This window comes from Chanodichthys erythropterus, chromosome 24, assembly GCF_024489055.1.
Source record: "Chanodichthys erythropterus isolate Z2021 chromosome 24, ASM2448905v1, whole genome shotgun sequence".
Classification (NCBI taxonomy): domain Eukaryota; kingdom Metazoa; phylum Chordata; class Actinopteri; order Cypriniformes; family Xenocyprididae; genus Chanodichthys; species Chanodichthys erythropterus.
The window spans coordinates 17320306-17347637 of record NC_090244.1 but is presented as its reverse complement, the minus strand read 5'-3'; the positions used below and the strand labels follow the sequence as shown (position 1 = coordinate 17347637).

At 35.4% G+C, this 27332-nt stretch overlaps 1 protein-coding gene across 5 annotated transcripts in view; it reads left to right on the top strand.

Annotated features, from left to right (window-relative positions):
* The window catches only part of cadps2 (Ca++-dependent secretion activator 2), a 182509-nt gene that overhangs the window by 138378 nt on the left and 16799 nt on the right, over positions 1-27332 (top strand). For 3 of the 5 annotated variants that reach the window (XM_067380102.1, XM_067380103.1, XM_067380099.1), the window contains exons 14-19: positions 2879-2980; positions 3762-3825; positions 3927-4050; positions 5900-6003; positions 15136-15292; positions 21095-21236. In XM_067380102.1, the coding sequence (XP_067236203.1) occupies positions 2879-2980; positions 3762-3825; positions 3927-4050; positions 5900-6003; positions 15136-15292; positions 21095-21236 (693 nt within the window). Of the gene's footprint in view, positions 1-2878; positions 2981-3761; positions 3826-3926; positions 4051-5899; positions 6004-15135; positions 15293-21094; positions 21237-21891; positions 22012-23730; positions 23761-27332 lie in introns of all 5 variants that reach the window. The other 2 variants (XM_067380104.1, XM_067380101.1) reach the window with 2 other exon arrangements.

The following is a 27332-nucleotide window of genomic DNA, read 5'->3' as shown; positions in this document are numbered from 1 at the left end:
ATTTTATATTCTAGTACCAATGATAAAACTGTGCTAGATGTTAGCTTTTGTGATCAGTATACAATATAGTGGTTTTCATTTTGAATAACAGTAACTGTAAAATAAGTATTTTAGGTATGGGAATGGCATATTTTGAGTTTTGATATTTGGGTTATGGCCATTGGGCTGCTTTCGGGCTATTTTTGATTGGCCATTGGGCTTGTTTTGTTACGCAGACCTGGCAACTCTGTTTGATTTATACATTTCTAAAATGTTATAATTTATAACATGTACATTATATTTTAATACATTTAATTTTTTACATTTATTATTGTTTAATTATTATTATTATTATTATTATTATTATTATTATTTACTTTTATCAAACATTAGTTTTTTTACAAAGAATATGCAATATTTTATATTTACGGAAGAGGATTGTGGCCAAGCAATAATAAAAAAATATAACCATCTCGAGATTAAAGTTGTTAAATTCGAGAAAAAAGTTGAGATAAAATGTTGAGAATTAACTCATTAAATTACGAGAAAAAAGTCGTTAAATTATGAGAACAAATTCGTTAAATTATGAGAAAAAAGTCGTTAAATTTCGAGAAAAAAGTCGAGATATATAATATAATTATAATTTAATGACTTTAATCTCATAATATAATGACTTTATTCTCAACATTTTATCTCGATTTTTTTCTCGAAATTTAACAACTTTAATCTCGAGATGGTTTTATTTTTTTATTATTGCTTGGCCATAATCCTCTTCCGTATAAATATTATATATCCTTTGTAGTAATATTATAGTAATATTCTATTTTGTATTTATATATATATATATATATATATATATATATATATATATATATATATATATATATATATATATATATATATATATATATATATATATATATATATATATACACACACACGCACCAATGTTTTTAAATGATTATATTATATTTTTGTATTATTTATTATTATTATAATATTTTTTCATATTTACAATTATTAGTTTTATGTACAGAGAAACATGTACAAATTCATATGCACATGTACAAAGTTTTGCAATAATACCTGGAAATTATATAGGTATTATAATTGTACAGGAGGCTCCAAAAATATGTAAATTCATAAACACTATATAATGGCATAAATAGCAAAACATACTGATTAGTTTGTCATTTTCATTCTTATACCAAGCCTGAGGTGTCACTCATGCAGTTTCACCAAAACTTCATCTATGTTAGCCCAGGATTTGACAAGCTGAAGTTGGCAAGCAGAACTTACAACTAAATGTCACAGAAAATTAAATGTTTACATTTTTCAAGGTATAAAACTACACGACATGCAGTGACGGTTCCATCAACTGGCCCCAAATTCTCTCACATTGGCCCCCAGCCAGTGGGGCATCCTTATTGTAGAGCCCTGAATGATGACAAAAGCGATGCTTTCCTTAGCATACACCACTTATAATGTTGTGTTATGTAAGGTAGAATTGGATGTGTTTCAAGGTTTGAAGGATTCGTTTAGCATTAGTCAAGTCAATGGGAGGATGTGTGAATTGTGAGAGACTTAATTACTGACTGAAGCCGTAAGGCTTTGGTAGTCGTAGGTTTGGTGATGTACTGGGAGCTACAAACAAGGATAGACTCTAAACCAGAGTGATTCTCCCTCGTGCTAACAGTTCAATTCCCAGGCCTCTTGTTAGAAGCAGTTAAACTAAGAGGCCTTCCTTAAGAACTAATGAGCCTACACAGTACGACAGACAAAGACGCTGAGATTAAAGGGTCGATGTTGAGTTTATACACTCCTTAGCCTTTACCATAATGCAAAAAGGAGATTTTTTTTTCTTTTCATTTGTAGGCGCTGATCTCTCTCTCATCTACAACCCCCACCCCCCCCACCCCCCCCCAAGGTCCCGCATACACATCTTCTGCCGCTCTTCACACTCCCTCTTTGTGTTCTCTTGGGATTAGCTGGCTCTTGTCAAAAAGAAAAGGCGGATTTCATTTAGTGGAGAGAGGGATTTGCAGAACAGACAGGTTTACAAGTTGCCTTTACCTCTGCATGTAAGGAAAGCGCTTTCTCTACAGCGCTAAGCTGTGCCATTCAGAAAGTGTGGAGGGTTTGGATAGCAAGGCACAATGGCTTCTAACTAAACTGCCCATTGTCGACAGTTAAAAACTGAAGTTTGGAATGATTACTTTAGTGCGATTGTGCATTGCTTAGTGGTTGAACATATGCTGGATACATTTGATTATTGCAGTTATGAGGTTTTGAAAAAAGCAAATTTAGTTTAAATCGGGCACTTAATGAATTTAAATAAATAGTAAATGTTTGAAACAGTAATTTTATCCTACATAAAATAAATATAAAATAAGGTTTAGGACATAATTCAAATTTTTTAAAAAAAATGTCTAATCTATTAATTGTGATTTGATATCTATTTAATTTAATTCTTTTTTTTATTAGTCTGATATCTTCGATTGCAAATTCTTCAAAGAATAGTATTCAAAATCTATAAGATTACACATTCAAATAAAGTTCATTCAAAAAAAAATTTTTTATTTTATTTTGAATAAACCTATTTGAAGAATGTATGATCTTTTAAGATATTTCCAGTTGCTTACCTTCTTGCATTACCTTAATGTGATTCACCAAGGATACTTTTATTTTGATATTCTTTTATTTAAGGGTTTTGGATTGCGAAACCCTTGAGCTGAAGCATTGTTCAGTTCAGCTGGAATATTTGTGAAACTTACAAATATCTTTGAAAAATCTTTTGATTATGAAGTTGAGGCACAGGATCCAAGGGCATTTGCAATGAATGAACAGGTGTTGTAAAGAATAAAACAGAAAATTGAACGTTTCCTCCTTGTTTTGGCAGACCGGATGGAATGGGCACAGTTACAGAACAGGAGAAGGAGGAGTTTGAGGAGATCAGGAGCAGACTGTTGACTTTATTGGAGAAGCAAATCACACATTTCAGGTAAGACAAGCTCCCACATCTGCTTCTGTCCTATAATATTAATAACATACATCAATTTAGTAAGATAACGATCCTGTAATGGATTGATAAGGTTGAAAACATCTAAATATGAATGTAATTACATTGTAATAACAGTGTATTAACAATGTAATATATGGTTGCTGAAGCAAAGCCAGTTGATAACCACTGTATAGCATCTCAGCGTACGGTTTTATTCATATACCACACCCCCTCCTCATTTTAAACCAACCTCCCGCTGCCCCCATCCGTAGAGTGCTGGAAACACTGGTAAAGAGGGTTTGAGTCTTGTGGTTGCAGCAGAACCTAATAACCAACTAAAACCACTCAAACAAAAGCTACAAACATCTCAGATTATGCAAATGGACGGCAAACAGAGGCGAGGCCAATGTGGGGCGTGCCGGGGATTAAGTGCGGTTCCCAGCCCAAGCTGATTAGACCTTGTTGAGTCACTTGGTAAGTGTGCCTCTTGCCCCACAAACCATTCTGGGAGACTTTCACACCTGAGGTGTGAGGCCTTTATGAGAACCACTTCTCTTTCGTCTTCATTCATCCCATTTAGCATTGCCCGTACTTACGCCGACACCTGTCCCTCCTCAACAGGCTTTGGAAAACATCTCTATTTAAAAGACGCAATTATTGTCCCATGATAGCTGAGAAACAGCGGTTTGTGACTGACTCCTTCAGCTTGTGCTCAGTCTTCTTTCTTCTATGCCTTCAGTTAATTACCACTCGAGTTTTACCCTTGTATTCTTGCCCGTAGGTACTGTTTCCCCTTCGGGCGACCGGAGGGGGCTCTTAAAGCCACGCTCTCTCTTCTAGAAAGGGTGAGTGTCCGCCAATTAACTGTGCATCTTGTATGCATGTCTTGTGTGAACTAGCATGTGCTTAAATTGTAATAAATGAGAGAGAAAGTGTCATTCTTTAGGCTCTGATGAAAGACATCACCACACCAGTCCCACCTGAGGAGATGCGCAAGATAGTTCAGAAGTGCCTGGAAAAAGCAGCGCTCATTAATTATTCCCAGCTGACCGACTACGCCCAGATTGAAGGTTCTTACAGAATACTTTTCAGGGCTCAACAGTAAGGATTTTTTTTGCTGGTACTTTTCAGCAACTAGTTTGGATTTGAGAAGAGAAAATCTAGCGGAACTATTCAGCAAGATTGCTTTAATTTGATCAAAAAGTTACAGTAAATACATTTATAATACTTCAAAATATTACTCTTTTAAATGCAGTTCTTTTTAACTTTCTATTCAAAAACGAAAACATGACCCTAAATGGATGCGAAGAGGAGAACAAATGTGCCAGCAGAGAAAAGATTGAGGGCATGAGCTCACTGTTCGTGAAATATAGAAAGAAAAATATAAATATTGAATTTGTGGTTTATATGAATGTATCTCTGAGGGGAAGTGCATTTTCTTTCCCTTTTATCTCCGTATAAAGTAGTAGCCTATTTATAAGTGCAGCATTTTCATTCAGTTCATCTGCTATTTTTGTTTTGTGCAGGTGTCTTATGTAACATTTCACAAAGCTAAAGTCAGACCTTGCTTTTTTTCTATAAATCTTGAAATTATACAATCTAATTTAAATTAAAAAAACAACTGCTCATGCCTATGTGTGTAACGTCTTTGTTTGGGTCAAGTTTAAAATGCCTCTAATTTCAAATGGCTACACATTTTTTGTTTAAATAAAGTATTTTTGCTGTAAAAATGAATGCAGTTTTTCTAGTTTTCTTGCAAATTGATTTGTAGTCTGTATGGTTAATATAAATGTAACTGTCAGCTCACTAAGATTTAAAATAAGAGGTAATTACATTAGGGTAATTACATTTTTTTCTCCTCCAGCCCTCAACCTAAAATGAGTTTGACACCCCTGATGTACACTATATAAATAGTTTCAGCTTAATTAAGTGTACTTCCTGCCTTAAAATTTAGAAGTTTAGTCAGCTTGAAATGTGAAGTTGTATTAACTGACAACTTGGATAGACAACTTTTTTGCTCACCAGCCACTGTGGCTTGTGGTTTTCCGAAGTTATTAGCCACTTAGCATTTTCAGTGGCCAAAATTTTGACATCAATACCATGGTGGAAAAATTGCCATATAGAAATTTTTAATATTATCTCATAATTTGGTAGCAGGTATTTTAGGCTGCTGTCACTTTAAGACATGACGCGGCGAGCCATTATACTGTTATACATGCGTTTTCAGTCTCAACGGTTTACATTCACTTAAAACATAACTGACTGTGTTTACGTGAATACTCGCCAAGACCGGCATTTTGACATGTGTTTTTGACTGTTTAAGCGCAATAAGCAGCAAAAAAGAACTAGTACTAAGAGGCGACTTTATGTGCACACACATTGGGTGTGAGCACAAAATCTGCGGGAATGAGTAAAATTGTGCGCAATACACATAATTCCACACCGAAATTCAAGCCTTGTAACACCAAAAATATTCATCTGGAGCAAATGTAACGAGTGAGGGAAGGCGGGTTTGTGTCTCAACAGAGCTGGTATCATGCATCTATTCTGCGGTTAATGGAGCATTTCAGATATTTCAGTATGAATATGTATCGAAAAAATCTATATTTTTGACAACACTACATTGCAATTAGTTTATTATTTCAGATGCCTTTTTAACTGCAATTGAAAATGTTTATTATATCAAATTTAACCCGCCAAAGTGGCTAGTAGGAGTGTCTGCACTACACTCCACTGCTGAAATCCACCCGCATTTGGCAGGTTGGCGGGTGTTAATGTCAAGCCCTGCAGTCAGCTTTTTCATCAAATCCTTATTGTTGAGCCCTTTAGATCTATTGCTTTTAGTTCTTACTTTTAGTTTGTGTGAAGTGTTTGGAGTGTTAGACATTTGGTGTGACTGTTTGGACGTCTGTGTATCAGCAGATAGCAGCCAGGCATCTCCAGAGAAAAGACTGGAGGACATGATCAGACTAGGAGAGCTGTGTATGGAAGTTTTGCAGCAGAACGATGAGCACCACTCTGAGGTAGGACCTGTGGAATATCTCTTGATCTCGACCGGTGGTGCGTTGTCTATTTCCTGCTTTGAAAGCCTTCGTTTATTTCTCTGTATCAATGCTTTTTCTTTCTTGTTTTTCATATTAAACGCAGTATTCCGCACCAGCACCACCTTTTTGTTCAGAGTGAATTCGCCATCAATCTCGTCATGTCTCTATCAGTCCTTTACAATATACAGTGCACAGCATAAACTTCTGAAAGTCAGCAGTTACTCAATGACTTAGAAGAAATGTTAGGGTTCTTTAGAGATATAATGTTCCAGCAAGTCCGCTTAATTAATTACCAAAGAAGCATGTCAAAATTATTCAGGAAAATAAGATTTTCTTATCAAGGAGATAAAATGTTGTGTAGCAAAAATGAGTACACCCTCCTAAAAGTTACTAAATAAAACTAAATAAAGATTTTCTGGTGTAAGTTTAAGGCAATGTTTGATCAACAGGTAAGTATGTTGAACCAAAACATTTAAAGAGAAGTAATTTCTTGACAATTAAAAGTGTTATATAGCCCACTGAATCATTCTCACACTTCGAAGCACTTGGGAGAGAATTGTCAGGAGACTTATCTGTTAGCACAAAAGAGGACAGTGGTACAAGAGGATTACCAAATCATTGTTATAAGTGTGAAAATATAGCAAAAGTAACACAGAAATTCAAAAACAATGGACTAGTGACAAGACCCCTGAAATAATCAGGTCTTCATTTTAAGCTTTCATTTAGTGATGAGGGATTTTTTGCTAGACAAAGAGCAGGAGAAATACTAAGCGAGTTACTCAGAGCCAGCAAAAGCTATGAAAAGACTGTCTGTTTATCTCAAAGAGTAAGATGCAACCTGCAGAAATGACATGCATGGTTGAGGTTGTACCTACTGTAGCCAAAGCACAATAAAATCAGTCAGCCATTTCCAAAGCCCATATTTACAAAATATCGATTCTGGGAATCAATACTGTGGTCTCATGAGACCAAATCAATCATTTTGGATCTAACAGCATCCAAAATGTTTTGGTGTTGCTAGAGGAGGTGTACAGTGAGAAGTGCCTGGTTCCCACAGTAAAGTTCAGTGGTAGTAAAGCTTTTATATAGGGATGTATGAGTGCTGAAGGTGTGAAGGAGTTGTGCTTTATCAATGCTGTCATGAATTCCCACACCACTGTGTAATTTAATACACAAACTAGAAACAGAAGATGTTACCCTTTCCTCATTCCCTGCATTGTTGGGCATTTTTTCAACATGATAATGAGGATATGCATTCTCCCAAGCTGAAAAACTTTCTGTGGACATGTATTGCACTCAATCTTAACACTCTTGAGCTCCTGTGGGGGATTCTGTAAAGACGAGTTGAGCAACATTAAAGATCAGGACATTTACGAAGCTCATCATCCAGGAGTTAAACATGACAGATGTGACAATTTGTCATGAACTTGTACACTCTGTGCCAAGAAGGGTCAGAGTAATATATTCAAAATTATGGAGGACATACTAAGTGCTAGAATATTATACATTTGTTGAATTAAATCTAGGGTGTACTTATTTCTGCAATCCGTAATTTAAAAAAAATTGGTTAATTTACTTATTTTATGGCTATTAATGACATAAATGTCTCAGTTTATATTATGTATGTTTAATACATTTTGGTTTTTCCATCTTTCCATTAATTGTATTAGTGAGTAAAAAGAAAATACATCTTTTGTATTTGTTCAGAGGGGGTGTACTCATTTATGCTGTAGGTTCAGAAAAAACCCAGATTCACGTAGACAGAGAATCAATCTTTGTTTATCATCAGGCCTTTTGGCTTTGCATGTTTCTCCAGAAGGTATTGCATGATCATTTCAGAGCGGACTCGTGATCATTTACCGTCTTGCTGTCCATTTACTTCGCCACGTTGCCATAACAGCTGTTAGCGAGTGACAGCTTACCCGTCCAATGCCAGCTCATAGTAGCGGCACAGGAAAACAACGCCCACGGCCCATCTGCACAAGGCCAGCGCCCGCTATCGCTCTCACATCAACATAAAGAAAAATATAAAAAAATCAAAGGAAGTTCATCAATACTAGGTGTTCAGGTTTCGTAGACCGTAAAAGCAATCATTTTCCTAACTAAAAATGTGGATGTAGACATCTGCTGGCAACGTACCGGGCTATTTTTAGGCCTCAAGCTTTCAACAGCTGTCACAGACGACAAAGACAATGATGCCAAAACGCAGGCTGTGCCTAACAAGACAAATGTCCCACATGCTGTCACTAAGGAAACATCAAGGTGTGTGTGCGTGATATGCTCAGATCTACATTAGTGAAATTAACTTCTCACTCAGTTTGTACAGTGAAACAAGGAGTAAAGCACTGTCTAATCAAATGTGTTTTACATGGAAAGTGTATCAATGTTCACTATGTATAAGAATGTGTATGTCTATTTGATATTTCTCTTTCTTTCTTTCTCTTTCTTTCTTTCTTTCTTTCTTTCTTTCTTTCTTTCTTTCTTTCTTTCTTTCTTTCTTTCTCGCTCCTATGTTTGTAATGCATTAGGGAAGAGAGGTAAGGTTCATCTTATATTTCACTCTCTTGTTGTGTTGTGTTACTTAGCACTAGCAAGAAATACACGCCACCATCTCTTTGTCACGGGTGGTTGCAGGAAGGCAGACACAGAAGAAGATAATAAATCCAAAAGGCAGGTTTTAATGATAATTCCAACAGGCAGGCGATAACACAAATGCTACACACATAAACATAAGTGATCGGACAGAGACAGAGTGAACAGGAGGAACTTAAATAGCAAACACAACTGAGGATAATTAATAGAACTCAGCTGACGTATATGTTCTAATGATGACCGTTACTATGGAGACAGATGAGTGGCGGGAAACTGAACAAAGAATCATGTGACAAATGACAAACTGAAAGTCCTTACAAACAGAAACTAACAGGCTGTGACATTCTGTGTTGTAGACTGGATGACCTCATTTATTTTTATTCATCACTCATGCTTTTACAAACAAAAAAAAAAATTGGGTGTCATTTATCAACTGCGTGTATACACACATTTGTGTGCTAAAGCATTTTCACACCTTTTTTTTTTTTTTTTGCATTTTCTAAATTTATATCCATTAACCATACCTCTTTGAACTAATATGTATAAATATATAAATTGTAGATAAATAAAAATGTTTGGGATCAGTAAGATTTTTTTTTTCTTTTTTTTTTTTGAGAGAGAAATTAATACTTTAATTTAGCAAGGATGCATTACATTTTTCACAAGTTACAGTAAAGACATTCTATTTCAAATAAATGTTGTTTTTTAACTTTCTATTCATCAAAGAATTCTGAAAATGTATCATGGTTTCCACAAACATTAAACAGCACAACTGTTTTCAACAGTGATAATAATAAGAAATGTTTCTTGAGCAGCAAATTATCATACTAGAATAATTTTCAGGAGTACTGGAGTAATGCTGAAATAATAAAATAGTAAAAAATAAATTACATTTTAAAATATTTTAAATTATATACAATTGTATATAATATTGTACACAATATGTTTTTACTGACTGTAATCAAATAAATGCAGCCTTGGTGAGTATAAGTGACTTTTTTTTTTTTTTTACTTAAAAAATAAATAAATAATAATATTAATAAATCTTACAGACCCCAAACTTTTGAAGTTTAAGTATTTCAGAAATTCAATAACTGGTCATGTAGTTATTTTTATATTTATTATATTGTTTAATATTTATATTATTTATATAGTACAATAAGACTTAGCATAGTCTGGAATAGTTTCTGCAATATTTATATGTATAATATTTTTTCCAGAGAATCAATTCTGAATAAAAATGCATCAAATAACATGATGCATTTAGTCTAGGTTGAGATTGTGAGGAAAGCACTTATATGGAGATGGTGTGGGTGTGTATTATGTTAATAACTGTGGATATTATAACAAGAGTAAGAACTAAGGCCACATTTACACTGCAGGTCTCGATTCCCAATTCCTATTTGTTGACTATATCCGAATTTTTTTGTTTGTTTTTGTTTTTTGGACGACCAGCTTACACCTTCTTTTAACAGAAAACATGATATATATTTTTTTTATCTCATGCATGCATGTATTATTGCATATCATGTGAATGTTGTATAGGCCTGTTATATTTTACATTTATACAGTATTGGCCAAAAGATTGGACACATTACTATTTTTAATGTTTTTGAAAGAATTTTTATGCTCATAAAGCCTGTATTTATTTGATCAAAAATACAGAGAAAAATTGTAATATTCTGAAATATTATTACAATTTAAAATAATGGTTTTCTATTTTAATATACTTTAAAATATAATTTATTTCTGTGATGCAAAGCTGAATTTTCATCATTCATTGTGAATAAAAGCTTCATTGATGTGGCACTAGGTCATTTCACAGTAAACACTTCATAAAACAGGCCAAAGAAATCTTGTTTAAATATTCATATTACGTCTGACATTTTATGGATCGTTTTTGTTATATTACAGAGCCTATAAATGTTAATTTGCAATTTAATATGTTGTTAACACATTTTCAGTATTTATTACAGTCGATTTGAAACCAGCCACACTCTTCCTCTGAGATAAATTATTCCAGCATTATTCTTCACCGCGTCTCAAAACGATGAAACGTACATGAATCTGACTAAACTTGATGCATTTTTTAATTTCATAGAGTTGATGACAGTGGGCGTTTACATGGATCGCCTCAGAATTTGGCTTTGAATGCTGCGCGCTTTCCATGGGCGTGGCCACATTAGTGGATAATGAGGTGACTCAGAAATGACTGACATCTCTCTCTTTTCAAACAGATTAATACATAAACAGACTATTTGTTTTGACTTACATTATTTAAAACCTGACATTTCAGTGTTTCTTTGGACATATGTCTCACGTTTGTTTGACAAGTATTCACTAAGTTACAGTTCATTTTCTAAGGAGTATCAGATTGGACTTCATTCAGAGAGAGATGGCAGATCGCGCTTCATGTTAGTTTTCTTTATTTTGCGAAAAGCACAACACTGTGAGTGTACACAAATAAAAGAAGACATTTCACAGTTTTGAATGATTTATAACTCTTATATGTATGTCCAAAATCGATTTTGAATCCCTTTTGCACTGCTAAGAAAAAAACCAAGGTGGTATCACTGGTGCGACCACCGACACCATTCAGTTTACGGTGACCCATATCCGATTTCTGCATTTACACTATACACTTGGCGAAACAACTCAAGGTAAACGTACTGACCCCGAAAAGGAAGTAAAAATTGTGCATTTTGCACTAGACGCTGCAGACGAAATGATAACACAAGCTTTTGCTTTCTGCACCATCTTTAAAGGTCAGCAAAACATTGGCCTCTCAAAAAAAGAGAATGGTCTAGATATGAAAATATCCTTTTTAACTTTAATGGCAAAGTTTTTTGAGTATGTTTTAGACTGAAATGGATATAGCAGTGAATGACTCATTTTGATGTTTGTCAGCTCTATGCTGTTCTATGCTCCCTCAAGGCCAGTGACTGTAAAACATCTAGTCAGACAAGAGTGACGTTCACCCCCTCCCCACACACACACTCGGATATCCGTACACAATAGCATCCTTCAATAAGTCAGCATTCTCCTCTACACTACATATTATTTGCCATAACTGATTGCACTTTTATCCCAAATGCTCGATGCCCACCGCTTTGGATGGGAAGTTCTTGGCTCGTACGCTGCCTCAAAGAATACGAGACAACATGAACTGGCTTTCTTTGATGCTCTCAATTAAGTTGGCTGCAGACGTCCACAAGAACCGCCGTGTGGAAGAATGCAAAGAGAGAAATGCATTGATGGACTTGGATCTTTTCAGAAGGGCCTTCAATGCACATGCTGGCAGACAATAGGGAGCTCGGCACAATGTAGGAAGACGGCACTGAATTTTTCCCTTTTCTCAGGGGAATTCAGTAAGATGTATGGGCTCTGGTCCGCTGCAGTCCACCACAAAAGACACGTGGATGGCTAATTGTCCTTTTTTGACCTTTGGCCTTTTTGATAGCAGTATTCTGCTACGTTCTAGTTCAGTTCCCTTTTCCAAATGTGTAATTAAAAAATCAGTTTAAAAAAAAATCCAAAAATTGATACTATATTTTTATGTGTATCTAATTACCTTTTAAAGGGTTAGTTCACCCAAAAATAAAAATAAGGTTATTTATTACTCACCCTCATGTCGTTCCACACCCGTAAGACTTCCATTAATCTTCGGAATGCAAATTAAGATTAAGATTAAAGATTAAAATCCGATGGCTCAGTGAGGCCTGCATTTAAAGCAATGATATTTCCTCTCTCAAGATCCATAAAGGTACTAAAAACATATTTAAATCAGTTCATGTGAGTACAGTGGTTCAATATTAATATTATGAAGTGATGAGAATACTTTTTGTGCGCCAAAAAAAACTAAGTAATGACTTTTCAACAATATAGTGATGGGCCGATTTCAAAACTCTGCTTTGGAGCTTTACGAATCGAATCAGTGAATCAGATCTCCTATCAAACGGCTAAACTGCTGATATCACGTGACTTTGGCGCTCCGAGTCACTGATTCGTAATGACTTATTTAGTGATGGCTGATTTCAAAACACTGATTCAGGAAGCATCGGAGCACAAATGAATCAGTGTGTCGAATCATGATTCAGATCGCGTGTCAAACCGCCAATGGCTGAAATCACGTGACTCTGGCGCACCGAACCGCAGACTCGACACACTGATTCATTTATGCTCCGATGCTTCCTGAAGCAGTGTTTTGAAATCGGCCATCACTAAATAAGTCGTTATTTAGTTTTTTTTGGTGCTCCAAAATATTCTCGTCACTTTATAATATTAATATTGAACCACTGAACTCACATGAACTGATTTAAATATGTTTTTAGTACATTAATGGATGGAGGCCTCACTGAGCCATCGGATTTCAACTAAAATATCTTAATTTGTGTTCCGAAGATTAATGACGGTCTTACGGGTGTGACAATAAATGACAGAATTTTCATTTTTGGGTGAACTAACCATTTAAGGTTAGGGGTTTGTTCAAATATGTACTGTACATAGATAGTGTAAAGATAAAATGTAGACATAAAGCTTTACAACACCAAGCATGCAGGCACGGTAGCAAATTCCCATTCTCTCTGTATTTTTCTCGATCTTTGTGTGGTTCTTTTCAAGGTCTCATCATTTTATTGCTTGTCTTCTACTTGCTTTAATTCCATGTTTTTATTGTGTTTTGTTGTAACTATCGAAGTACACAATGCTTAGCCCGCAGTATTGTTCCCTTTTCCTATCTTTTGTTACACTGAGACTTTTGGCATTGTTTGTAATTGTATGTTTGCACAGGTATAGAAGATGTAGCCTATTTCCATCATTTTACATATTAATGGGTGATTCTTTTCTAATTAGGGGAACTTTTATGTCCATTGGGATTATTTTAGGAAATAATGCATATACCTCTTCAATGACATCTCTTTTCCGATGATGTGTTTACTGATGCGAGGGCGGGACAAACTGTCAATCACATGAGATCGACCAATAGCAAACCACAACCATCTAATTAATTCCAAATTCAAGTCCTGCTTTTTTATTATTTTTTCATTCAAGAAGTCATTTAATTCGGATATACATCACAATAAGGAAAGAAATGTTGATCGCAACTTATTTTTTACTTAGTTTTGTGTGTGTGTAATTTGATTGTTTTTTGTAAAGAATTACTGTCCCCAATAGAGATTTTTTGTTTATTCATAAACATCCATTTTTTCTCTTTTTTATAAAAAGACTGTCTCTCTTGTTTTCACAAGTCCAAGACCTGTTTTGTTAAAAACTGAAAGAGAAAAAAATGTCATTACCATCACACATCAGATTAGTTCCAGGGTTATTATTGTTAGCTTAAAACTAAAACCATAAAAATTGTTACTTGAAATAAAATAAATGTTAAGTAAAATAAAATAATATATAATGTAATTTTTTTTTTCAGCAAGTTGCCAACTTTTCTCATTTTTGTGTTTAACTTGAAGCAATAAAACTAAATCAAATGAAACTAATAATAAAATTTAAAAAAAAAAACCCACAAGAAATTAAAAGTGGAAACAGAAAATATAAAAAATAATGTAAGCTATAATATCAGTGATCCTAAAATAACTGGTTCCAGGACATGATAAATGTTTAAAGGTGTCCTAGAATTAAAAATTGAATTTACCTCGGCATAGTTAAATAACAAGAGTTCAGTACATGGAAATGACATACAGTGAGTCTCAAACTCCATTGTTTCCTCCTTCTTATATAAATCTCATTTGTTTAAAAGACCTCCTAAGAACAAGCAAATCTTAACATAACACCGACTGTTACGTAACAGTGGGGATCATTAATATGTACGCCCCCAATATTTGCATATGCCAGCCCATGTTCAAGGCATTAGACAAAGGCAGCCAGTATTAACGTCTGGATCTGTGCACAGCTGAATCATCAGACTAGGTAAGCAAGCAAGAACAATAGCGAAAAATGGCAGATGGAGCAATAATAACTGACATGATTCATGATAACATGATATTTTTAGTGATATTTGTGAATTGTCTTTCTAAATGTTTTGTTAGCATGTTGCTAATGTACTGTTAAACTACCACGGAGCACTATCAAACTCATTCAGAATCAAATGTAAACATCAAAATAAATACCATACTTACGCGATTAGACTTGTTGCATGACGAACACTTTGTAAAGATCCATTTTGAGGGTTATATTAGCTGTGTGAACTTTGTTTATGCTGGTTAAGGCAAGCGTGAGCTCCGGGGGCGGGGAGCAGGAAAATTTAAAGGGGCGGCGCAGCCTGAATCGGCGCATATTTAATGATGCCCCAAAATAGGCATTTAAAAAAATGAATAAAACAAATCTATGGGGTATTTTGAGCTGAAACTTCACAGACACATTCAGGGGACACCTTAGACTTATATTACATCTTTTGAAAAGACGTTCTATGGCACCTTTAACATCGAAAAAAGTCAAAAGTGTCCCTAATTGAAGAATCACCCTATAATAAGACAAATATACCTGTTTATGCATTTCTGTATTTTGCAGGCCTTCTCCTGGTGGCCAGAGGCGATGGGCGAGCACGCCGAGACCTTCCTGTCACTCTACACGGTGGACATGGACGCAGCTCTGGCCGTCCAGCCACAGGACTCCTGGGACAGTTTCCCCCTCTTTCAGCTGCTCAACAACTTCCTCCGAACTGACCGTGTGTAGTTTCAAAGCAGCATTACACTGATAAATGCAAAAATAATGATCAATGATGCAATCAAAATTCATTTCTGCTGTAAAGCAGCTCTAATAAAAGACAATAGTGTCATTGTTTAGCTGAAGTCCGTTCAGTGTAGATTCTTTTCAGTTCAATAACTGTAAAGTTAATCAGTTATGAAATGAGTTCAATTCAGCTATAAGCAATAAGTTTGTCTGTCGTTCTCCTCACGCTTACATTGTTTCTCCCCCCTTCCGCTCCCACTTGTTCAAAGTTCTGATTGCATGTTCTCACTGCTAAGTGTGCTAATTAACACCAGTGTTGCTTTGGAGAACAGTACTTGTTAGGAGAGCAGGTTAACATGCTGTGCTCTGTTATTGTCAACATGCTAATTAGATATACAGTGTGATCGGTTAGTGGCACTGGAGGGTAAATTATCTCCATTCGGCAGGTCAAATACCTGAATCCTGTCCGTCATATCCTGAGCATATACTGAATCTCTCGTAACCAACAAGAAATGATCCCAGAAAATGGTTTTGAATACCTCACAACATGAAGTTAATTGTGCGAGGAGCTTTTGGTCTATTGATAAAACAACAACTACAGCCAGTTAAAGTTTGAAGATTGTTTTGCGTGACTGTGACATTTGCGACATTAATAAAGAGACTTGCTTTACTGTCTCGTTCAAACAGCAGTTTATTTGGAATAGATATGGTCGGTTATCTAGGGAGCATGACAATGGAAATGGCAGCCTCTAATAACACAGACAGTTGGCAGAAAGATATAGGGAACTCCCACGCTCCTTCATATATGAACTTTCTTGAAGAATATCCCCTCATATTGCTTTCCTCTGCTCTGTTCTCACTAAATTAATCTCACAGAAATTAATCTCCTCTAATCTCAAAGGTGGAATTCTAATGAGGAAAGCCTGCTGGAAACATTTTAAATTTGCCTATTTAAATTGGTAGTGTTAATGAAATAATTTACCCAGAAATTAAAATAAAATAGTCATCATTTACTCACCCTTATGACTGACTTTCTTTCGTAGAACTCCAAATGAGAAGTTACTTTAATAATAGTTTATTTTTATTAATATTAGTGTATTAGTATCTTTATATTATTCATATTAGTATCATTAATATTATTTTTATATATTATTTATTTATATTTTACATTTTTTATTATTGGCCTTATAATGTCTTGTAGCCTCTAATAGGGTTTTACATAAAAAAAAGGTCAATTACGTACTTTTATTTTTTATTGACGTGAAATTGTATCAAAAATGACAGTGCTCTTACAACAGTTACAAGTTGAATTTAAATGACAATTGACATTGAACATGAATAAATACATGAGGAAGTAAAACACAAAATAGATGTAGGCCTAATGAAGACCAAGTTCGAGTGAAATCTAGTGATCTTCACAATCCTCGATGTCTTTAAGTCCATCATTTTGGTGTAATTGAGTGGCAGTTTCTCTCTGCAGATGATGAAGTTGTGGGATGTGACATACACTATTGAGTTTAGAGTTAACAGTGTGTCTCTTCCAGATAAGCATGTTTATGAAGGCCAAAAGTAGTAAAAACTGACAGTATGTGAGCCCTTTAGAATGTTAAAAGTGATATGAAATCATGGGATAGCTTTAATGTTTTTTGTTTGTTTGTTTGTTTGTTTAAACCCAAGTAATAACAAAGACTATAGAATAACACACGACGTGTCACTCGTATTGTTTTGAATGGGAGAAAGTGTAACGCGCAATATGGCGGAATAAGTACCGCCTTCTAAATAAGAGCCAATCGCCGACTGGTAAAGTCATCGCGTCACTTCAGCGGCCGTTAGAATCACCGGTTTCTATAGAAACAGTCAGACGCGCGCCTCAGAAGAGATGCGCATTTAGGTCTGCGTATGCGCATTAGCTTGATCCAGCCTGAAAAATAGTTTTTTTTGTCATGATTCGAGCGTTTAGAAACTAAATTTATGAGCCGGTTGTTGTTAGATTTCATTAGTGATTTCAAATATGAAATTTAATTGTAAGGTTGGCGAACAGTTTTGGAGAATTTGATGTTTCCCCATTCAAAGAGATTTGATGCCCGAGAGGCGTTTCAAAGATGGCCGCCGAGTGAAATGACTTGTCTTAAAGGGACTTTGGTAATAATTATAAAAATCTAACAATATGGATCGTGAAGTCAGTACTTACTTAGTGGAGAAGAGGAGCGAAGTATCCTTAAAGGGTTAGTTCACCCAAAAATGAAAATTCTGTCATTAATTACTCACCCTCATGCCGTTCCACACCCGTAAGACCTTCACGGAACACAAATTAAGGTATTTTCAAAACACTGCTTCTGGAAGCTTCGGATCATTATGAATCAGTGTGTCGAATCAGCTATTTGGAGTGCCAAAGTCACGTGATTTCAGCAGTTTGGTGATTGACACGCGATCCGAATCATGATTTGATACACTGATTCAGGCCTCACGGAGCCATCGAATTTCAACAAAAATATCTTAATTTGTGTTCTGAAGATGAACGAAGGTCTTACGGGTGTGGAACGACATGAGGGCGAGTAATTAATGACAGAATTATCATTTTTGGGTGAACTAACCCTTTAACTGAACAGAGCTGGTCACATTAGCCTACATGTTATGTTAAACTAAAAAAAGACATGATTGGTAGGAAACCAGTTACAGTTTGAAAGTTAAAATTTATAGACAATTTAAGAAAGAAATCATTTACCTGTTGAGAGTGTGTTGACAGTCTGTGTAATTGAATGGCTGAGCTCCAGAAAACTAGTAATGATGTGGCTTTGACAGTTACAGTTTTGAAAAACAAAAGGCTGGGAAAAAGAATACAAAGAACCATTCCAGCATATAAAGCGTTCTTAGAACTGTTACTTGTAAAGAACCCTCTTTTTTTCACATGAGTCAAACGAGAACACATTTGGCATCTTTTTTGTCAAACCTGTTGAAACTCATTTTGTTGCACAATATTTAAATATACTACCTTTCAAAAATTTAGGGTCGAAATCAGGCACATATAAACACGATTTCAGGCTGCATGTCAATATCCATGGATTACTGCATGTTGCAAGTTGTAACAGGAACACTATCGAGTCCAACCTTCAGTTTAATCGTTTGTTTTACTCATGTTGTCGCAGTTTCCCCTATTAAATCCAGCCATGCAGCTGGACTTTTTGCCACTCAGTCCGGCTGAGGGGGCGTGTTCCAGCGAGAAAGTGATGTCAATGCATACCCTCTATTATGAATGAAATCTCTTATATTACTGATTTTGGACAGGGATTAGTTTCAGTCGTGAGTGCTTTTTACAGTTTTTAGTGTGTGCACATGACCAAAAAAAAAACTGTGCTGACATTGACACTACATGTTCAAATGAGTTTCATCATTGTTAAATGGTTGGGAAATGAGCTCACACACCCATGAGAGTAAAAAGGCTAGTGTTAATGATGAGGAACAGAGAGATGGGAATTACACTTAATGATGCCTGAGGAGACATGCCTCTCCCTGCCTCTCTCTCTCTCTCTCTCTCAGACCCACATTTCCTTCTAAGTGGTTTAATTACATTGAGTGCATTTACATATATGGGAGATTGGGGTAAGATGTGCCATATTTTACAAATGTACTAGGTGAAAAAATGATATTTGTGGTATTTTCCATTCAGCACTATAGAATAGTAATCATCATGAATTAGGTATCATTTAAAAGCGTAAACACTCAAAATTGAAACGGATCTTTAAAACATTTTAGCGGGTTCCATTTTGTGATATCAACTTCAAATTTGGAACACTACTTAGATAGATAATTTCCAAATTATTTTGTTAAATATACATTTTGTGTAAAATAAAAAATTGAGTTCACTTCTCCTCCACTTCTGTTGAGTGTCTTCTTTAAAAAGAAACAAACCTTTGTCCGTTCATGAGTTACAGTCATTTCTGTGCTCAAAAAAGAAGGGTGACCATTTGAATTCAGAATATATATTGGGTTCTTTCCCTATTGTCATGTGACAAACATAACCCTTCCCATAGTTTGCTAGATTGAGTGCGACACCTTACCACACTCTCCTCTACAATAAAACTATACAACAAAACATAATATAAAAAATCTGCTCATTTTAAAACCTTATTAGTAGTTTATGTGCAAACGAGTAGCTCGACAACAGCATCATGTTTACATGAGATTTTGAAACCATTAAATTTGTTGTACAAGTGAATTCACAAATTTTCATTTAGCCGCTGTGTTGAAAACCCTGTAACACTTTTGATGTTCCCGGTCAAAAATGAATGGCCTTTTAAAAATTGCTTGTAAAACTTTCGTTATGCTATATTATCACCAAATATTGAAACAACGCAAGTCTATCAAGTTGGGGGAAATCGCAAGAAATTATCCAAAAAATTTTGGGAAGTAGTTATATCCTGTGTGAGCAAAGTTAGTAAGCTTTCATCCAATACGATAACATTAACATTAAAGGGTTAGTTCACCCAAAAATGAAAATCTTGACGTTAATTACTCACCATCATGTCGTTCCATGTCGATATTGATAAAATCCGATGGCTCAGTGAGGCCTTCATTGCCAACAAGATAATTTACACTTTGTTTAAATTATTGTTTAAATTTTACAGGTGCCAAAAAAGCTACTAAAGACGTATTTAAAACAGTTCATGTGACTACAGTGGTTCAACCTTAATGTTATGAAGTGACAAGAATACTTTTTGTGCGCCAAAAAAACAAAATAACTTTATTCAACAATATCTAGTGATGGGCGATTTCAAAACACTGCTTCATGAAACTTTACTAATCTTTTGTTTCGAATCAGTAGTTCAAACTGCTAAAGTCACGTGTTTTCAGTAAACGATTGTGCAACACGCCGCAAACAGCGGAACTTTTATTATGACACAGTCGCCGGCGCCGCTTCCGCTTTTCCGGTCATGAGTATGAGGTAACACAGCTCTGTTTATCATATTAGATACATTTGAGTGTGTTGAAAATTATGTTATAACGTTACTCTGTGCGTTCACTCGGTGGCTGCTGTGAGACACTGTTACACACTGCAGTAAGATAGATCGATTTTAGAATATCATATTAAATGCTGGATGGCTTGTTTTGATAAATGGCATGCAATTAATTTTAAAACGTATTACTGTGTTACTGTTACTAAAAATAAAGCTGCATCTGATTATGCTATGTTAGATACTTCACAAAATAGTGTTTTTCTCTGAGGCGTGGTAAAGCATGAGACTCACTGTAAATAAAGAAAATTAGATTTAAACAATAACACTAAACGTGTTGAGCTATATAACAATAATTAGTTTTCTGTCTATAAACATAACCAAACAGTTGTTCCCTTGTCTATTAAATCATGTAATACATTAAAGCGTCTTTGGTGTTTCCATGGTTTCTACAAAATAAAACCGGAAACCGAGGGTATCGCGGGTCTGACGCAATTGACAGACGACTCCTCACACGTCCCGGAGCCTTGGTTAAAATTGCAATTTTCTCACGATTTACAAATAGTTGGAAACATTTGGGATATTTTAAGTACTCAAGTGAACAAAATATATAACACTGGCCTAGTGGTTTTTGGATATTTTTCTGCAAAAATCTTACATATTGCACCTTTACATGCATTACTTTTTTGAAAAAAAATGTTACCAATGATTTCTCAAAGTGGTGTTCTAGATATATTTCTACTGCAATATAGCATTAAGGGGTCTAACAATATTTTGCCCTGTACTATTAGTTGCACAACATCCGATACATTGTAAAGCCTTCATTTTTCTTTCATGTTCTCCAGCTCACCTGTACAATGGAACGTTCCACAAACACCTCCAGGACCTGTACATTCCTCTGGTGGTGCGCTACATTGACCTGATGGAGTCGTCTATAGCTCAGTCCATTCACCGCGGCTTTGAACAGGAGACGTGGCAATCTGTGAAGTAAGACCCTGTTTAACCCCACGCTATTAGAGTCTAACATGATTTTGCTATATGTTTTTTGTTTGTTTGTTTGTTTTCCCATCGATTGATTCTCTTGGAGATTACAGCGCCATGTTTAAAACATGGCAGGCTATTTCTAGTAAAGCAATTAACTTGGTTTATGTTTCAGAGAATGAATAGATGATTAGAGAGAGGGAAAAGAATGGAGCCTCCAAGATTGGCCTCCTCCTTTTCCATTAATGCTTTTGTGCTTTTCTGATTTGCTTCAGTTTCCTGTTTATTCTCACCATATTTAATTTGATGTGAATGAAAACAAGGCTGTAGACGTGAAGTCAACTCTGTATGTTGTCTGTATATATATATATGTATGTGTATATTCTCTTAGACTCCAAACTGAACATGACCATTAAGACAGTATGGCATTGAACAGATTGTAAGTCTGTTTCTCACAGCCACATTTTCATTTACATCAAATGAAATATGCCATTTTCTCCAACTAAGGTGCATTTCTTCCGTCAATAATCTGCTTCCCTCCATTCGGATGCCCCAGAATGATCAGTCAACCGCTGTTTATTCTGCTCTTCATCTGATGAACTGTCTTATTGTTCACTTCCTCTCAGTGCTTTCTGCTCTTTCACTCTCTGATCTCTGGCAGGACCATCACCAACAATCTGCCAAGCGTCCCACTGCCCAGGGTTCCCAACCTGCCTCTTAACCTCCCTCAGATGCCCAGCTTCTCAGCCCCTTCCTGGATGGGGCCGCTGTGTGACAGCACGTGTGTATGGGCCAGCTGGGCGCCATCACTGCTTACTGTTCTTGACATATGCTTATTATAGCTGCAAAGAGGTCACATGACTAGTTAGAAGGAGTCTTCAGCTTTTAAAGACACTGAAATATATTTATTGTGGCATCTACATTTTAAATGCAGCCTAGTTGTAGCTCAGTAATTGTTATAATAAGAATTTGTGTGTTATAACAAAAAATAATACATTTCAGCATAATGAATTAGTATTTTTAAGTACCCATAAAGTGTGTCCTCAATTGCATGACTGTGAGAGTGTTGTGATCGTTTTTGTCAGCTTGGGTTGGGAATCAAAAAGCTGTTTTTATTCAGAACAGGTTCCATTATTTTTAAAAAATAAATAAATAAATACTTGTTCTTCTCATTCTTCGGCACCGTTGTTCAGAAACCGCATCACATCAAATGAAATCGTTTGTGATTGTTCTATTTAATGAATTGGCTAAAAACTCGTGTTTAGTCTAAACCAAGTTATTTGTTTGAATCAGTCTGCTGACTCACTTGAATCTTGATTTATTGAATCACTTACAGTTGAGACTGAACCACATGATTGAATGACTACTATTTTTTTTTTATCTTAATTACTACTGAAATGACAACTTTTTTTATTGTATATAGAATAACACAAGACGCGCCACTCGTATTGTTTTGAATGGGAGAAAGTGCAACGCGCAATATGGCGGAATAAGTCCCGCCTTCTAAATAAGAGCCAATCGCCGACTGGTAAAGTCATCGCATCACTTCAGCGGCCGTTAGAATCACCGGTTCCTATAGAAACAGTCAGACGCGCGCTTCCTATAGAGACACACATTTAGGACTGTGCATTAGCTTGATCCAGCCTGAAAAATACATGTTTTTTTTTTTACATGATTCGAGCGTTTAGAAACAAAATATATAAGACAGTTGTTGTCAGATTTCATTGGTGATTTCAAATAGGAAATTTAATCGAAAGCTTGGCAAACAGCTGTGGAGAATTTGATGTTTCCCCATTCAAAGAGATAGGAGCTGCACTTGCATGCCTGAGAGGCGTTTTAAAGATGGCCGCTGAGTGAACTGACTTGTCTTAAAGGGACTTCAAGTCCTTAAAAATGGTAATTCTATGGAAAAGAAAAATGTTACTTTAATGCAAAAAATCATTTGTTATGTAAACTGTCTTATGAGTCAGTTCTTTTTACTGAATCTGCTATAAATTCATGTTTGGTTAAGCAGTTATTTGTTTGAATCCATCTACTAACCTGCTTGAATATCAACTATTGAATCATTTCAGAGTCACATGATAGAATTACTACTTTTTTTGCTTAATTACTACTTTTTTTTATTGTATTAAGTCCTTAAAAATGGTAATTCAATGAAAAATGACTAATGTGTTATGAAAAATTTTATTGATTTTGTTTAATATATAGTTAAGATTGATTATATGAGGTTGGGCTTCTTCAAAAGTACAAAAGAATCATTAATGGAATCTGAATCAGAACCAATTTTTTATTTATTTATTTTTTATTAAATAGCTTCCGATTCCCATCCCTGTGTGTGATGATCCGGTTTGTGATGTGATTGCTTGAAAACATCGGTGTGGTGTTCATTTTAGTGCGTTTTGTGCCAAAATGGCTTGGTATCTGTTTTAGGCGGTGTTGTTTGGCTTTTTTATCATGTGATTCCTCTGCTAAATTTAACAGTTATGCATTTGATTTACAGCGGACAAGGAATTAATTTGCCAGATATTTTGTGAGTACCAGAGATATCACATGCTTGTCTTTGGTGTGTGTTGTGCCTATATCCTGTTTTTAGTATAAACAAATTCACAGAAACCTGTTTGAAAGATGATTCACATGGACGCCTGAGTCGGCATAAACATTCGTTTTTCTTCTTATAGTGAAGTGCCCAGTTATCATGGGTTCAGTCAGCGGAGCGCGAGAGCATTTAAACCTGCTGTGAGCATGTGATGATAAACAGCAACACTATTTTCTCTCTGCCGTCGGGGGTTATCTGGGTAACACTATAGTATAGCGACCTCATACACCAAATCCAGATTTATCCCAGAACAATTGGCCGCTCTCAAAACAAGATGTAAACATCGTCACTCTACAAAAGCACTTCTGACAGCTACGAGAGCCTAAATAACGTCGGAAAGTTAATTTCCATCCATCTCAATTAGCCTAAAGAGTGTGAACTGCAAAAGCACACCAGCTTTCAGGCCTGAAACAGTGTCTGTAGTGGGTGTAGTCCTGTGGGTGTCTGTCAGAGGGGACTCTGTGGTTAGCTGGTTGTTAGATTCGGCGAGAACTTTGTGTTCTCCCTCAGGGAGTCTCTTCAACAGGCGAGAAACTCGTCCATTTGTTCACCCTGCCTCTTTCCTCTGCTCACGCGTGCTCGAGGCGGAGGCGCGGACCCCCGAGGGGGCCCTTACGGACCGTACTGCCGCTAATTAATCGAGTGGGAGCTTGTGCTCGCCCCTTTTAATTGCACAGCGGACATTGCCAAGCGATTTATTTTCCCGGACCGCCACTTGTGAAGGTAACAGTCTTTTAACAGCAAGCGGCAACAGCGAACGAGTGGCCTTTTTTCGTCGCGTCACACACTTGAGTGCTGCTTACGTGAGCCCAGACTGCGTGTTCCCGAGTCGACAGCGGTTGACACGGCAATGTCGCTCCATCTGTCTCGCTTGGCAGAGATCTCTTGAGCCCCTTCGAACCCAGCGGATTCGCACACAACATCAGAAGTTGCTCTCGATTTCGATTCCCTGCAGCTTGTGGAACAGCCACTCTTAGACCCACAGTCCAGTCTGCTGCGCTTCAGTCAGCTTGACTTTTGCAGAGTCTCTCTCACGATTAGTCGTTTGACTGTGCTTTTTGCAATTTGGGGACAACCTAACTATTCATTGACTAATTATATACCAGACATTTGCAAATCAGAAATAGGATTCATTGTAGGGGTTACATTAACGTGAGATGTGAGATCATTTCACCATTGAGGCCAAAACATGAAGTGAGTGGAGAAGAACTGACTTTTGTTTGCGTTCATACTGTCTTTGGCCATTAAAATGGACTGAGGTGTCATTTTGGTCCGTTTTAATTGTGATTACCTATATTAGATATTATATAAAATATTATATTAATTATAGTATAATTAATAAATCAAATGTTCTTTATATTGTTATTATTATAATATATTATAATCAATATATTAATTATGATATTTATAATATTCATTGTGTGTGTGTGTGTATATGTATGTATATATATATATATATATATATATATATATATATATATTTATTTATTTATTTATATATATTTATTTATTTATTTATTTATATATATATATATATATATATATATATATATATTTATTTATTTATTTATTTATTTATATATATAGAGAGAGAGAGATTCCTTATTATTAGAAAAATATATTATGATAGAATTAAATTAATGTTAATATATTATAAAGAATATATTATAATATATAATATTCTTATAATAATAATTTTATTATTATCCATGAAGAATATTTGAATTAATTATTATATAATATTAATTTTAAATATAATTGAAAAAGTTATTATAATAATACAATTATTATTATTAAAATGGACTGAGGTGTAATTTTGGTCCATTTTAATTGACTACCCATATTAGATAAAATATTATATTAATTATAGTATAATATATTAAATATTCTTTGTATTGTTATTATTATAAGAATATATTATAACAAACATATTAATTATTATAATATTATTAATATTCGTTGTGTGTGTATGTGTATATATGTACAGTTTTCGTGCACTATATCAAAGACTATAGAATAACACAAGACGCCTCACTTGTATTATTATGAATGGGAGAAAGTGCAACGCACAATATGGCGGAATAAGTCCCGCCTTCTAAATAAGAGCCAATCATCTAATGGTAAAGTCATCGCGTCACTTCAGCGGCCGTTACAAGCTCCGGTTCCTATAGAAACAGTCAGACGTGTGCCTCCGAAATGAGACACAAGAGACGCGCATTTAGGACTGCACATGCGCAATATCTTGATCCAGCCTGAAAAATACCGTTTTTTTTGTCATGATTTGAGAGTTTAGAAACAAAATGTATGAGACAGTTGTTGTCAGATTTCATTAGTGATTTTAAAAATGAAATTTAATCGAAAGCTTGGTGAACAGCTTTAGAGAATTTGATGTTTCCCCATTCAAAGAGATAGGAGCTGCACTTGGATGCCCGAGAGGCATTTCATAGATGGCCGCTGAGTGAAATGACTTGTCTTAAAGGGACTTTGACTATATTCAAAGTCATCTGTAGCCATTTAATAGCTTTAGTTCATGTAAACTCGTCTTCCCGCCGCTGCAGCTGTCGATCATTCTCTGTTCAGCAATCAAACAGCGTGTTGCGTTCAGTAACGGCAGTCAGCACTGTAAAACTCTCCAATATGATATATTCTCATTATAAGACATGATATGCAGATAAAGGGCTGTGGTTTTGAATAAAATGACTTTATCTTGCTGGAGTTTCTGAACGATGTCATCATACTGGCTACAGGATGTCTGTTAGATCGCACAACACAAGGACTATGAATTGGCGTCACGCGCACAATAACTGGAATGTAAAAGTGAGAAGAAACATATGATTAATAAACTGATAGATGTAGATATACAGAGAGATTCTCTTTGTGACGTGAACTTGTCAATGCGCAGCGCAACTGTGCGCTGTGACTCCATATTGCTTTAAGCGCATCATTCTGCACCCGGGATGCACATAAGCGGTTTGTGCTGCTGTTTTGAAGCGTTTCACATGATCATGGTTTTGCACGCTGAAAGATTATTAATAGCCTATTTTGTTCTGTCGTATCTATCATAGGCCTATCTTGTTGCCCCATTAAAAAGCTGCACAATGCATTTAAAATAAATGTCTTTTAATCTTACATTATTATAAGTGCATATAATTCTTTATATTCATATATAAATATAAATCTAATATAAATAGTTTTTTTCATTTCATAAGAATACAAATAGTCATTTTAAACTTTTTATTAACATTTAGAATTCATAAAATTACCGTGCAATTTATTATTTATTTTTTTTCAAGAATTATGCTAGCATACTTTTTGCTGCTGAATTATATACTCACCTAGTTTATTTATTGGTAACAAATCAAAAAGTGACCATTAGTTCCAGAAATACAGATACAGGCCCCCACTAATTATTCTAGAAATAAACTAATTCAACAAAGGCAACCTCTTTTGCTACATATTTTTAATGGTTTAAATGTATACTCTACATGTTTGACCACTTAAGAATG